Consider the following 15,193-nt stretch of genomic DNA (forward strand, 5'->3'; position numbering starts at 1 on the left):
GCTCCACTACTTACAATTTGTTTTTCTCCCCCTGATCCACTGCTATACGTTGTAGCTAAAGTTGAAGAACATGCTTCAGAATACCATGGAATGTTTCCGTTCTCTGTTACAGAACTAATAGATAACGTATAAATACTGTTTGTATAGCCATCACAGTTACAATTATCACCATCTCTACCTCCATTACCCGACGCCCATACGAATATAGACCCTTTTCCATCACGACCCTGAAATATAGAGTATACAAATATAGACCCTTTTCCATCAAGACCCTGAAATATAGAGCACACAAATATAGACCCTTTTTCATCACGACCCTAAAATATAGAGCACACAAATATAGACCCTTTTCCATCACAACCCTGAAATATAGAGTACACAAATATAGACCCTTTTTCATCACGACCCTGAAATATAGAGCACACAAATATAGACCCTTTTCCATCACGACCCTGAAATATAGAGTACACAAATATAGACCCTTTTCTATCACGACCCTGAAATATAGAGTATACAAATATAGACCCTTTTCCATCACGACCCTGAAATATAGAGCACACAAATATAGACCCTTTTCCATCACGACCCTGAAATATAAAAACATAACCCTTAAAATAAAGAGTAGAGAAACATAGACCCTTTTCCATCACAACCTTACAATGTAAAACAAATTGTGTTAAGTTAACATGTTTTAGAGGTAGTTGTTTCCCTTTAACAATTTCCATCAACTGTTAATGGTTCCAACAGGTTGGCCTGCTGAAAGGAATTAGAACTTCAACTTGGCAATTTCTTAATATTTGAATGGCGTTGTCAACTGATTTAAAAGCTACATTTGGACTTATTCATATCTCAAAATCTGAAAGAGGAGTTTAAAATGATGTTAGTTGTGAAAAATTGCAGGGATCACTCCTACTAATCAAACATTACAGGAAACATCAAAAATATGTCACAATGTTTATAAAACCATAGATTTATGTTCAATGGGAGAAATGATTGCCTCATAGTTCCTGTAACTTCTTATATTTTGAACATTCACTTTGATGCAGACATAACCAGTCACAAATTTGACAGTGTATTTTACATTTTAAACAAAGAAGCATGAAATAAACCCACTAGCAATGGATTGTCTCTTATTTTGAATTTAATACAGTTACTTTGATGCAGAAATAACTTGTCACAAATTAGACTGTTAAATCTAATTACATGTATAATGAAGAAGAACCCTTCAATGACTGTTTCGTTCTATACTACTGTGTAATCATTATATTTCAATATAGATTATTATGACACGAAATGTCATCCTGTTTTTCTCACCTATTTTTATCAGCTATCATCAAATCAGAGATGAAATTTTTACTCTATGAAATGCGTAAAAAACCTTGGCATGATATCATTCTCATTATATAATGCGTTCAAGGTTAGATAAATAATGTCATTAAAAATAAAGTTTAATATTTTGACTACCAGTAGGATGAAGGTCAGTGAAATTTAAATAAACATTGGTTATCAATTCGTAATAGATACCAATCTACCTAATAATTGCACAGAAGTTTTCAGTCTTTAACCCTTATTCCTCTAGTTTAAGTAGTGATCTTTTACTAATATGCCTGAAGTCCTATATTGATCCATTAACTCAAACTAATCTGACTGTCCTGATATATGGATGGATATATTTGATGTCTATGGATGTGTCCACAGCATGAAATGAGCTCTAAGGAACATAGATAGCTCAGTCATTAAATGCTATACACATTATAGAAGCCAAAGACACTATTCCTTGTTTCATAGCTTCTATAGATAATTCTCCATAAACTCACCTTTGTAATGCCATCATAAAAAGCTTTTCTAGCGAGTGTAGCTGGACCATCAACTGTTCTACCATCATCATCAGGTCCCCAGCTAGCACTGTAGATATCTATATGTTGTGGATTTAAACTGAGAGACTGAGCTTCTACAGAATCAGTTACATCTCCATCTAACATCCGAACACCTGAAATTATATATTATTAACCTAGGATGCCTATAGCTTGAATGTTGCACCATTCTGACTTCTCATCTGATATCTAAGGTTTGTGTAATTCCCAAAAATTGACAAAATTACATCACTATCACAATATAAAACACCTGTCTTTGTTACCTGTTTTTTTTAATTTGAAAAATAAAAGACAATATACCTCCTATTCTGGCATTAAAGGCTACACCAACATTACAAACACCATTATCAGCTTGTGCTGCCACCTCCCCAGCACAGCGTGTACCATGTCTATAATACAAACATTTAGAAAGGTATAATCACCTAATTACTGTATTTCATGTACTTGTGTGAAGGTGAAATGAGAATTTAACTCATAGAAAGCATGGGCCGAGGTATGAAGCAAGGACTATTGATTTATAAGTGCTGGTTAGCTTAGCAATGTTTTGTTAATTTTAAGATGATAAATTTGTTATGGTGGTACTGCCGTGTCCTGTGCTATAATAAAGAAAAAACTTGTGTTGAAATGCTATGTGCCCCTTTAGTCTGATTGAAAAGCTGATTTATTATATATTTCATCTGGTGTTTTCCCTCCATAATGGACTCCATGTGCATACCACATACATGTATGTTTAAGAATAAGACATATTCAATCAAAGATTGAATATAAATTTGAGGATATTCATAGGTAAATATTGACCTGTAAACTTGTTATTCTACAATATTCCTGATTGTAAACATAAAAATACTCCAACATGTTTGTTAATGCACTTGAATCTAACCCAGGATCAGCAATCTATTTGCTTCCTCTTACTCCTAAACCTTGCAGACTATACAGGGCACTTGTGGTGCCAGCTCATATTGCAGTACTCCCACTGGCGTCAACACCCTATATCACCTGAACCCAGTGAGGTCAAGGGAAGTGTGTGTAAGAGACTGTTATTGTAACAATGGCTGACTAGAATAATAAGACATCAAACTCAGGAAACATTTTAAGTACATTTACAATCTGTTACACATACAAACTGATGTGTTAATACAAACATAAACATATTTTATTGTTACACTATGTAAGAATTGTAAGAAATTGGAGGTTTGGTATTTTCGCTGTAATATCAGCCAATGAGACGCACCCTTAAAAACCATCTGATGTGTTAATAAATACACAACATTTTTTATTTCTCTGTTATGTTAGAATTGTAATAAACTGAAGATTTGATATTTTTGCTGTAATATCATCCAATGATAGGCGCCCCTAGTAACTATCTAATGTGTTTAAACCAACACAACTTATAATACTCTGTTATGTTAGGATTGTAATAAAATTGAACAGTTGATATTTTCATTGTAATAACAACCAACAGAGGCACTCTCTAATAACCATCTGTTAATAACCTAAATAACAATAGGATCTTTACCTATTTTCATTGGAATAGTCGTATCTTGGTTGTGGATCGTGATCATGTCCATTTACATCATAACTGGCATCGTGATCCTGTAAAATAAATTATACTATGATATAATATACTATAGTAATAAATAATATAACATAATATACTATAATAAAATAATATCAATAATGTATCATATAATATAACATAATATTAACATAACATAAAACATAAAATGAAATCATGTGATAATCTAACATCATATACAACATATTGTATTGTATTGTATTGTATTGTATTGTATTGTATTGTATTGTATTGTATTGTAACACATGTATTATATATATCATAACATAACACATATATTATATATATTATAACATAACACATATATTATATATATTATAACATAACACAAGTATTATATATATTATAACATAACACATATATTATATATATTATAACATAACACATGTATTATATATATTATAACATAACACATATATTATATATGTGTTAACATAACACATGTATTAATTGCAACAATTGAGGTATTGAACCCTATTTCAACAGTGAAAATATTTTAATTATTGTAACATAACACATAATTATAAAATAACATTTCAAAACATGATATAATAACATAACTTGTAATCTTTAATCATGATTTATTTTACAATTTAATGAGATAAATTAGGAATATCTTTGTTTCTATAATTTTAATTGTGAATATATCATTTCTTAATAAATTAGGGAGGACATATCTTTTATAATGATGTTGAAATATAATACTGTCCACAGTTTAATGGTTGAGGAAATATTACAAAATAAATGTATTGTGTCAGTTTGGATATCATAGACATCCCTGGATAATGTTTCTGCATTTTATTAATGTATTAATACACCAGACTTCTAACCTTCGTCATGAGGTTCGTAGACTTCCCCAGTTTAATATAGTGTTGGTTATCGTAGAATTTAATTAGCTAATCTTTACTTAATTCTGGTTTGACTCGAGACGGAATTGACTAGCACGAACTACTGACCCATTTAACTTAACAATTATACCAATCAGACGATATGAGCCAGAATTATGACTTTATACTCGTCTTCAGTGCTACAATCAATTTACTAAATTACTTCCCTTTGATGCTGTGTAATTTTTCTCAACAATTTATCAGTAAAGTATTGAATATTTTGGAAACGTGTCAGAAAAATAAGAACTCAGCATTTTGATACAGACGTCCTAGAGAGCAGAAGTTTTTGATCAGAAGTTTTTATCATTTCCAGAAATCAGTTTTATGTCTATTTCTGTATATTACGTTTCAGTTTTTCTTATCATTTCCTGATAAATAAATTTAACAATTTTTATAAAAACTGATATAGGTTGTATCTACTCCTAAATGTTTCCATTAAGATAATCAGAATGTGTTATTGAATATGTTTGGAATATTTCTGAAATGAAATTAAATGGAGTTTCCTAGAAAGCTTACAAGTAGTATAAAATTGAAATGAAATGGAGTATCTCAACATTTAAAATTCACATTGTTTGAAATAAAATGGAACAGTTTCTCAAAATTTAGAATTTATTGTAATGAAATAGAATACAATTGAGTTTATTAAAATTAAATGAAATTTAGAATTTACATAAAAATGGAAATTGAAATGAAATGGAGTACTGAAATAGAATGGAAGTATTGAAATGAAATGAAGTGCTGAAATAGAATGGAAGTATTAAAATGAAATGAAGTGCTGAAATAGAATGGATGTATTAAAATGAAATGAAGTGCTGAAATAGAATGGAAGTATTAAAATGAAATTGAATATTGAAATGAAATGACCGTATTGAAATGAAATTGAATATCAAAATGAAATGGAAGTATTGAAATGAAATGGAAGTATTGAAATGAAATGGAAGTATTGAAATGAAATGACCGTATTGAAAATTGAATATCAAAATGAAATGGAAGTATTGAAATGAAATGGAGTATTAAAATCACATGAGTTGCATGAAGTGAAATCCAACTTCTTATGCTCCTGTTGGTGCTGGGATACATCAAATCATTTGACAAATTACAAATGTAGAGGGAAGTCTGTTATTGGATTTAACAGAATCTAAAGAATCAAAAATTCAACAAATTTCTAAAGAAAATTCTTCAATTCTTTGTTCCTCAAATAGAATTACACTAATACAAATCAAATAACAAGTGAACATTGCATTAACGACTGGCATCAAAGCATGAGGTTCCTGTAAATCCAGGCATCAATAGAGACTTCCTGTTTCTTATTGAAATCTACTTAACATTGTATGTAGCAGTCAGTCATGTAGAATGATACTATTACTACAAAACTAGAAACTATCACCATCAACAAAACCACACTAATTTGATCAGGAAAGACAGAAAAAACCTCTACAGCTGTTGATGAAAGTTTATCTTATAAAGAATCACTGAAACATTACCTTCAACTTTACTTTCAATTTAGCAAAATGAGGTGTTATTAAACTCACAGCCAATCAGATTGTTAGTCATATTGCAAGCAAGTCATGTGATGTGATGTTCAATGTTCATTTGGGACAATGGTCATGACCACCTCGCACTCTCATTGTCTGGTACTTCCCTTGGACAATTTTGCGGCCTTCTCTTTGACCCCTGTACCTAAAGATCCATTGGAAAGCTACTGCTGCACCCATCACAAGATAGTGCCTCCGACAGAGATACGACTCATTCAAGAATATGACAAACTGGATTTTCAACAAGAAAGTTTCTAAGACTTTACCAGCACTTAATAATCTTTCAGATGACTGAAATCAAAAGTCACATTCTTAAAATTGCCCATCTTTGAAATTTTCTACTTCAGATATTTCCAGTAAAATGTTGGAAATGAAAGCCATACTGTAAATCATTCTAAAACATTGCCAAATTTCTATCAGATTTTGAAAACATTAGAGAGCAATGCCAAGCCTGTAATTAGACAAGGTATTGGATAAGAAACACCAGTAAATTCTATCTGATATCATTCTAATTTGATTTAACAGTTTTTTTGCTGAAATATTTTACATAATCTTAAAACTTACAACTCAACACACTTGTCAAAAAATCAAGGAAACAGGGTTTGTAGTTGTTTAAGCTTTTAATTAATATGTAATGTGATGGGATTGAAAGCCAACTATCGGAAGCACTGGCCAAACTATCCTGAATTTGGCATTGCATAATCACTGACATTCCAAGATATCTAATAAAGGGGTACGGATAATCTACGAAAGATCAATACCAAGAGGTTAACCAAGGGGATCACCTGGTGGGAAGAATCCTCATGAACCATAGTAATTATGGTTGTTTCTTTCTTTTCTTACATCCAAGACACCCAGTAATTTACTCTATGTTTATTTTCAATTTTCATCATAAGGCTGAGTTCTAGAGGGTGGAACAGAAAAACAATTTTTTATCATTAAAGAGTAGTATTGTTCAAAGAAAGACTCACATTGGGTGGGGTGTATTTCTAGTTTTAATGGTATATAAAGTTTCTTCTGATGACAGATTTATTATAATGTTTCACTAGAAAGAATAACTTCAGAAGAACAGTTTTCAGGGAGGAATGACCTTATTTGCCGGGTTACTTTGAACAATTGAACAGCCAATGGTCGTCAGATGGTTGTGGGTTCTGACCTCAATCAGTGAAAGTCTAGTGGCCTTGAATAAGTCATGGTCCTCATTATTCTTGTCCACCAAGACATGAATGGGAACCGGTAATCCAGGAAAGGTTTGGCTAATTGGTTCCTTGTGAACATTGTGAAATAAAAGTTGTTTGTTTGTTTCTGTGATTCTTTCAAAATATATCTTATAGACATCGTTTGTCTGACTTTAAAAACAAAACTCCCAACATCCCCCATTAATATCCCCCCCTCCCTTGCCTACCCAACTCCCCCTCCCCCCCATTCCCCGCATGCAGGCAACACTGTAGAGAATTCATTCAGGGTGTTCTGTTTACCAGATTTATAAAATTAACCTCTGTATTAGCAAGGTTTAAACTTGTTCATTATTTAATAAAATAGAATTAGAAGTTATTATAAATATAAACTCGACACTGAGTCTGGTGTAATAACCAGTAACAGACTTGTCTGGTGGTCTGCTAATTCATACCTCCACCACCAAGAACAAGAGTAAAACACAGTTGGACATCCAAAGATTGTCTTTCATTATATATACACAGTACATTTCTCATCTGTGTTGAGTAATTATCAAAGGGCAACCAAATAATATGTAGACAAAAGCAGTGGCGGAGTCAGGTTTACGTCCGAGGAGGGGGGGGCGACATATTTGAGAATTTCTAACCTAGTTATGTAACAATGTGAAAGATAGAATGTCACTGCCAGAAAAAAACAGGTGCTTTCTTACAACATTTATACCTGGTTAATATAATACTAGCTAGTTACACAGCCTGTAGCGTTAGTCTAACGTCTAATGTAAGGAATAGTTTCATTTTTGTTACAACAGTGTAACACCTTACTGATATCAAATTATCACTCTTTACTCACAATAAAAATATCACTAGTTTTTGTGATGAGAATAAATAGCAGGAATGTAAGACACAGGCGGTTTATAACAGAGTTACCTAACTTGACAGCTCAAAACTTACAACTATTCTATATATTTATATCTTATATCTTCTAGACTGTTGATATTACGCGATTCTTACCAATCTTTCGCTATTCCTGACAATTTGGGTGGCAATAAACACAATCTACTGATGTAATCTACACATCTATTTTCTTCACAAAATAAATCTGATGACTTGACTCTTCTGACTGTTTGACATTTCTTAAAATAATAATATTAACATCGGTAATATTTATGGTAATATTTATAATTCTACGTCAAGTCTAAGGTCAAGGAGATTCAAATGATTCAAAGCTGTTTAAAATGAAATGAAGTTCTACGTCCTTCTTTTCAGCATCTGATTGGGCTAATGAAGACAGTCAACACCATGCAGAGTGCAATGAGGGAAATTTTTGAAGAGCGTTGGCATCAGAAATATTTTGAATTAAAGCTAAAAAAATGTTTGACATCAAATCCATTCCATTTACTTATATCTAAAGATTCATTTCAATACATCAATGTTTTTCAGGCAGCATCTTAATTTCTGAAAAATTGGGGCTTACAATATGACACACTCTTCTAAAGAACTCTATGCTCCAATGAACATAAAACAAATTAAAAAACCTCTACTGAAACTAGGCCAAGAAACCAATTTACTAAAATCATACCAATATAATTGAGATAAATGATGACTATTTAGGGAATTAAACAATTATTCCAATATAATAGTCTGATCACGCTCAATATCAGGAATCATGTCAGTTGACCCAGTTTTAAAATAGCTTAAAGAGAATATACCACAATGTTATTTTGGTGGGCACAGCAAACTGGTAAGCAAAGGCCTCTACATTTCCACAGACACCCTAAATTTGATAAGACAAAGAATGTACCACAGAAGTTAAGAAGGAGTCATTTCATATCAGTTGACCCAGTTTTAAAATAGCTTAAAGAGAATATACCACAATGTTATTTTGGTTGACACAGCACAATAGGGAATAAAGGTCTCCTAAATTTTATAAAACAAAGACGAAACAAGAACGAAAACCCAGAAGTTAAGAAGAAAGTATATCATCTAAGTTGACACACATACAAAGTTAAAAGATTTTGCAATCTGTGCATAATTTGTCCAAAAATGTGGATCCAGATGTGTTTTTCCTTCATTCCTACATTCGCCTAGAAAAGTCTAAATTTGAATCTTTGATACTAGTTATTTTTAAAACAAATTTCTATGAAGAACTGTATCTTTAAATGTATTATAGCTAGAGGCAGATAGGTAGGAATTAGCACAAACCTCATGAATGTTTGATGATTACTGGACTAATCTTTGAATGGACATAGAAAGACAAGGTTTATTGATCGAATTACCCTAGGGAATTATAGAATTTACTGTTTCTTATAGAGTTTATTTCATATAGCTGCTAAATGGGAAAAAGCCTGATAGGGAATTATAGATCACTAAACCCGTTTTCTATATCAGCCTCTCTGACAGTAAACAGAGTCAGCATTGAAGAGAGTCCACATAGCTACTATTGTTTATTGGATATATTTATCAATTCAAAAGGTTTTTATTTTTATCAGAAAGCCATTCTAAAAGCCATAACATCATTTATCATAGATAACATGAAAACCAGATTCCTTCCTCTGTTTACCTCCACTTTCACTTTGTTTTCCTTAAAGGTGCACAAATGTTATTTTTACGAGTTTTATCAAAGTAGAGATTGACTAGTGAAACGAGATTATTACTTATACTAACCCAAACAACTTGATAAAACAGTTTAAAGAAGATTTAGAAAACCAGACTTAGGATGGCTACCAATAGTAAACTCATATCTCTACTAGCTTATATTTTCAAACTACTGATTGAAATATGGCTTATATTTTCAAAACACCTAATACCTTGAGAGGCAATATTGCTGATGCCCTTTTATTGAAAGGGGGCCTTTTTTTTAATAATGAATATTTTCACTGCTCTGAATCAGCCCCGTCATTAGCGTGGGATCCGTGGGGGTTGGGCCCTAGCAAGTGAGAATTAAGCCCCAGCAAAACATTCTTCAGTTCAACAGAGATGGATTCATTTACAGCGTCTTTGTACAAAATCAACAAAATCAGAAATGAGTTCTCTGGGTTCTCTATGTTGGTCCCAGAAGACATCTGCTGTGTGCTTCTATAAAAATATTGAGGTGTGCAGCCCACTTCACAGAGAGTTCTTAGTAATATCAGCTTGCTTTAACTCTTTCATTTCTAGATAGGGTTTTAATATCTAAAAATGTCCATCAGTCTGAAATGATGGCAGTACAATCTAATTCTATCATTTCTGGCTAAATCTCTCGTTAACAGAACATAGTTATGTATAAATTATATAGATATATAGAAATATCAAATCAGAACCTGAAACATGTTATTATAAAATATATAGATATTGTTAAAATCAATGATTTTATGTTGTATCATCTAGTCTAGAGTCTAGAGTGATATTTACTGATGTTTCAGTTCAGACTGCCTTGCTCTCAATTTATACCAATATTTCAATAAAACTCACACAAACTCACATATTTCCATTCTGAAGACTTTAATAAATGAATTGAAATCTTGTAAGTCAGACTGTTCTGCACTTTATTGAGATGATGAGAACTGACAATGATATGTAATGTAGAATCAGGGAAATTGCCAGGTCAGCAGTTTTCAGAATGGAGAACGAATAGATGTTTTGTATGCATAATTGCATAGTCTGTAGCATAATGGATATCCATTTTCTTCTTTCTATTGACTGAATAGGACTCTACATTGACACTTCATTGACAAAATGACAAGCACTATCTTTGGTTTGCCTGCAGGTTGACAACGGAAAAAAGAAAAAAAGCCAATTGACAAATATGTGAAAAGCAATATTTGGTAATGATGGTCAAACATCTCTCTTTACTTGAAGAATAAGTCATGAATTTTGGCTGAATATCATCCCATTTCACTTCACTGATAGTAGGCGCAAAAGGCGCAAAAGGCACAAGGGTTCCAAAATTGCCAAAAAGGATACAAAGAGTCTCAGAATGGTACAGATATGGAACCTAGGACATGGTCTGTGAATTTGTTTTCTGTGGTAATTTATATTCAAAGGGATTCATGGTCCAAAGCCACAGATAAAAGACCTAGTGAATGTTCCGTGAATTTTTGTCCACAGAAATTTTTTCACAGGAAATACAAAAAGACATATAACATAGAAGATGTTTCTGTGAATTTTCATCCACGGTAATTTGTTTTCCAAGGACATCATGATGCAACATGATAATAGTTCAGTAATCTATCAAACACTGTAACTATTTGCAGCATGTTTCAGCTATACTTGATTTCCTTTATTTGACAGATAATCAATTCTCCAACACAGTTTATGTTTTCTTCAATTCCACTCAATCAAAAATAAGTCAATAATTGAAGGCACTAACATAACATTATATAATAATACTTGGAAACTAACAAAATAGCAGGAAATTTCTACAAGAATGGAAATGGAATTAATGGTGTTTTACATCCTTCTGATAATGAATAAAGGGAAACGCTGACTGGTGGCAAGTAATAAAATTTGCAAGGTCAGCAGAAATGGCTTACTCTTTTTTAATTCACAACTGTCAAGGGGTCTTTAACATGCACAGTTTGCAGCATACAGAGCCTCAGTTAATTGCCCCCTCCAAATAACGATACACTTTTTCCATGTCGGCCCCTTCCAACATGCATCACTGACAGGGGAAAACTGGTTGAAAAATTCAAAAGTATTATCTTGACCCATTCTTGGAATGAACTCTGGAACATATACCTAATATATTGGAATTGGTAAAACCATTTCAATTCTCCCTGCTCATTTACTACAAGCTTGCAGTATTTTACCAAGAAATGTAGTTCAATTTCTTTCTCTTCCAGGATTGTAATACAAGATGGAATGGTAAAAGTAAATTAAAACAGACAGTACCAGATACTGTGATGCAATGTTAGTCATGAGTGATGTAACAGTTATATTGATTGGTTTAGCTCTATTCTACATGATAGTTATTTTGACCAATCTACAGGTCAAATCATATTTACTGCTTGGTGCCAGTGATACTAACTTGGCAACCTGCCAGACGCCTGTAATTCTTATTTCCCTATAATACAGTAAAACTATATTTGTCAGATTTTTTCTACAATTTGTATTTCTTGTAATTTTCACAACATTTTGGAGACTATTATCTTTCAATAAAATTTAGAAAATTGTTTGCAACATGAACAATTAACAAGACATAGACTTGGAAGATCATTATTTAGGCAATAACATTTTTCATACTTTCTCAATCAACAATGAGGATCTAAATTAAGATGTTAAAAAGTCCAGTTGGGAATTTCTGAGATCAACAACCAGTAACTGATGATGTAATAAGAGAATCCATTAATCTTATTTATTTGAAATTAAAGAAGAGAATTGAAGCAGAAGACAATAGAAGTTAATAAAGGGCAGTGAATTCTAGGTCACGTCTCATCAATATTCTAACTTCAATATACACAACGACATCTTAATGAAATCATTTATATGGATAATAGAACATGGTGTGGAAAATGAGTTAATAAGATTACCAGTACTGTCAGATATAAATTCTACAGGCTTTTATTAATTCCTGGCTTATATAGAATGATATACCAGGCGTTATTACCCACTTATATAACTATATACTAATACTACAGGCATTATTAATTACTGACTTATATAGAATGATATACCAGGCATTACTGACTTATATAACTATATATATGTGTCTTTTGCATCAGTTATGGACAATTTATGACTGATTTATCCTTAGGCCTATAGTATAGCTCTGAAACATATTTACCAATTGTATAGGCAGTTAATACTGACTATATATAATGCTTGACTGTGGCACCAGCTACTAACAATATTTAAAGGGATTGTAAAGGGGTTTTCTAGTCTTTGTATGTGTATAGGGGACACTAAGCGCATCAATTTACACCATTCTGATTTCCTGTCCGATATCTGTGGTTCTGGCAATAAAAAAATCATGACGTGAATATGACATCATTGCCACAGGACATTTGAGTTTCGTGAAAGTAATGTCATATTTGGTCATTATTTCTGAGTATTTCAAAAGCAACCTCTAACATCTCTAATACCAAAGCCTTAATTCCTTTAATGATAAATATTAGACTGACTTATATAACTATGATCATATTATCAGAATCTATTTGTAAAAAATAGGTCAGGACAGAGTAATCTAATTTATATTGTATTTGACACATCATGAAATATTCCAATGATTGGAACGAGAAAATACTTTTAATAAAGGTTGTCAGGTGATTAAGTTGATTGTCTGATGGAACGTGAACAGGGATTACAATATTCTGACACATTTATATTAATTCACAAAGAAAGAGGCGACATATTTCAAATCACAATCTTTAATTCAAAGTCCAAAGTCTGATAAAAGCAATGAGGTTGACATGAAATGCCATTGATTAAAAAAATTGTCAAGCAAGACATGTTCTGATTGGTTAAAAATAAAGTCACTTGAACACGATATTGCCAGAAAACTTATTAGATTAAAAGCAATGAGATAGGCATGACTGTTCTGATTGGTTAAAAATAAAGTCACTTGAACACGATTTTGCTGGAAAACTTGAGATAGGCATGAAATGCTATTGATTAAAAAAAGGGTCAAGCAAGACATGTTCTGATTGGTTAAAAATAAAGTCACTTGAACACGATATTGCCAGAAAACTTATTAGATTAAAAGCAATGAGATAGGCATGAAATGTCATTGATTAAGGAACTGGTCAAACAGGACATGTTCTGATTGGTTAAAAATTACACCATTTTAACACAACTTTGGTAGAAAACTTGTTAGATTACAATGGAGACAAAGAATATCAGAAATAACGATAATCAGATTGGATATGTGGACTTCATGACTAAACTCCACAAATTTGTGTTCAAAGCCTCACTATTAAGACCACAATACCAACTAAAGCGACAAAAACATTTCAGGACTACATTGCACACCTCTATAAGAGGTACTGAGAGTAGAGTAGATGAAATGATATGAAGTACTAGAGGGTAGTAGTAGAAGACCATATGTTTTAACACTTACTGTCTACCTAGGTAGTACCTACAATACTGATACCAATCTTACTAGTTGTTGTTTATATAGTACTATTTATTTATTCATTTATTACTACTCCTCTCGGCACATCTTACAATATCTACTATTTATTTCTCTATCATAGATTTCTCTAGCCAACTGTTTTACAGTATCTTACGTGCTTTGAAAAAATATTCTGATTTTCACGGCACATCTCCAGATTTTTTCCTGACCTGTACACATGTATGGTTATACTTCGTTTTCAGACTAAGGAAGGAATATTACTGTTCCAAAAATTCTTCCAGCAATCAAGGACCTTTCAGAATAACTGACCCCAGACGGGTAATAAGCATGGCGCAAGTAATCTTCATAAAGGTCAAGGTATTAAAAGCCTTGTCTTAAACCTTGACTACAATAGCCACTGTTCTTTTATCATAAAATGCACTGATTCAGCCAGTCAATACAGCCAATCAGAGTCCTTGACTGCAAGTCTGCAAACAATATGGTTTATAATTAACAGATGTTCTATCGATTGGCTGTATTCATTAGCGTACCATCCAATCAAATCATTACATTTACAAAACTAGTATGAAATTGCTGCGTGACTGATCACTGTTTTCAACCATTGTTAATGTAGTGATATCAGATGAAATCAAGAACTATATTCCCCTCATCTTTTCATTTTTCATTTTTTCACCTTCATGTGACCCTTTCTGATTGAGAATTCAGCGTTCGTATATTCTGTATCTGTGTTTTCCACCTCAACTAATTGTCTCTGTAGTGTACAGGAAATCTAATTTGAAAGATGGTCTGATATAATTGAAAGAAAACAGTAATGTTACCTTACTTAATCTATCCTACAATCTAATCAGATGTGTTCGTGTGTGTCTAACATGCAAACGCTAATTATAAACTAGAACTATCTCTAATCACAAGAGAAAATGTTAACGTTTACTTTTCATGAAAAATAACAAATTTAAACCATTTTAAAGATGGGAGTCAAGGAGGTATAGTGTCCGATGTGGAATTATAGATACAGTAGAAAATAGTACAAGCATTCTGCCTCCCGAGTCCATTTTTTTGTTTGATATTTTCATTTGTTAGTTTCAATGACTAAGTGTT

General features: G+C 32.2%; 1 protein-coding gene across 1 annotated transcript in view; it reads right to left on the minus strand.

The window, feature by feature from the left end:
* The window catches only part of LOTGIDRAFT_112524 (hypothetical protein), a gene marked incomplete at both ends in the record, with an annotated part of 90,173 nt that overhangs the window by 19,799 nt on the left and 55,181 nt on the right, over positions 1-15,193 (minus strand). The window contains 4 exons of the mRNA XM_009050545.1: positions 15-227; positions 1,818-1,990; positions 2,175-2,263; positions 3,391-3,467. Coding sequence (XP_009048793.1) covers positions 15-227; positions 1,818-1,990; positions 2,175-2,263; positions 3,391-3,467 — 552 coding nt within the window. The remainder of the gene's footprint in view (positions 1-14; positions 228-1,817; positions 1,991-2,174; positions 2,264-3,390; positions 3,468-15,193) is intronic.

The sequence above is a fragment of the Lottia gigantea genome (genome assembly GCF_000327385.1).
Source record: "Lottia gigantea unplaced genomic scaffold LOTGIsca_15, whole genome shotgun sequence".
Classification (NCBI taxonomy): domain Eukaryota; kingdom Metazoa; phylum Mollusca; class Gastropoda; family Lottiidae; genus Lottia; species Lottia gigantea.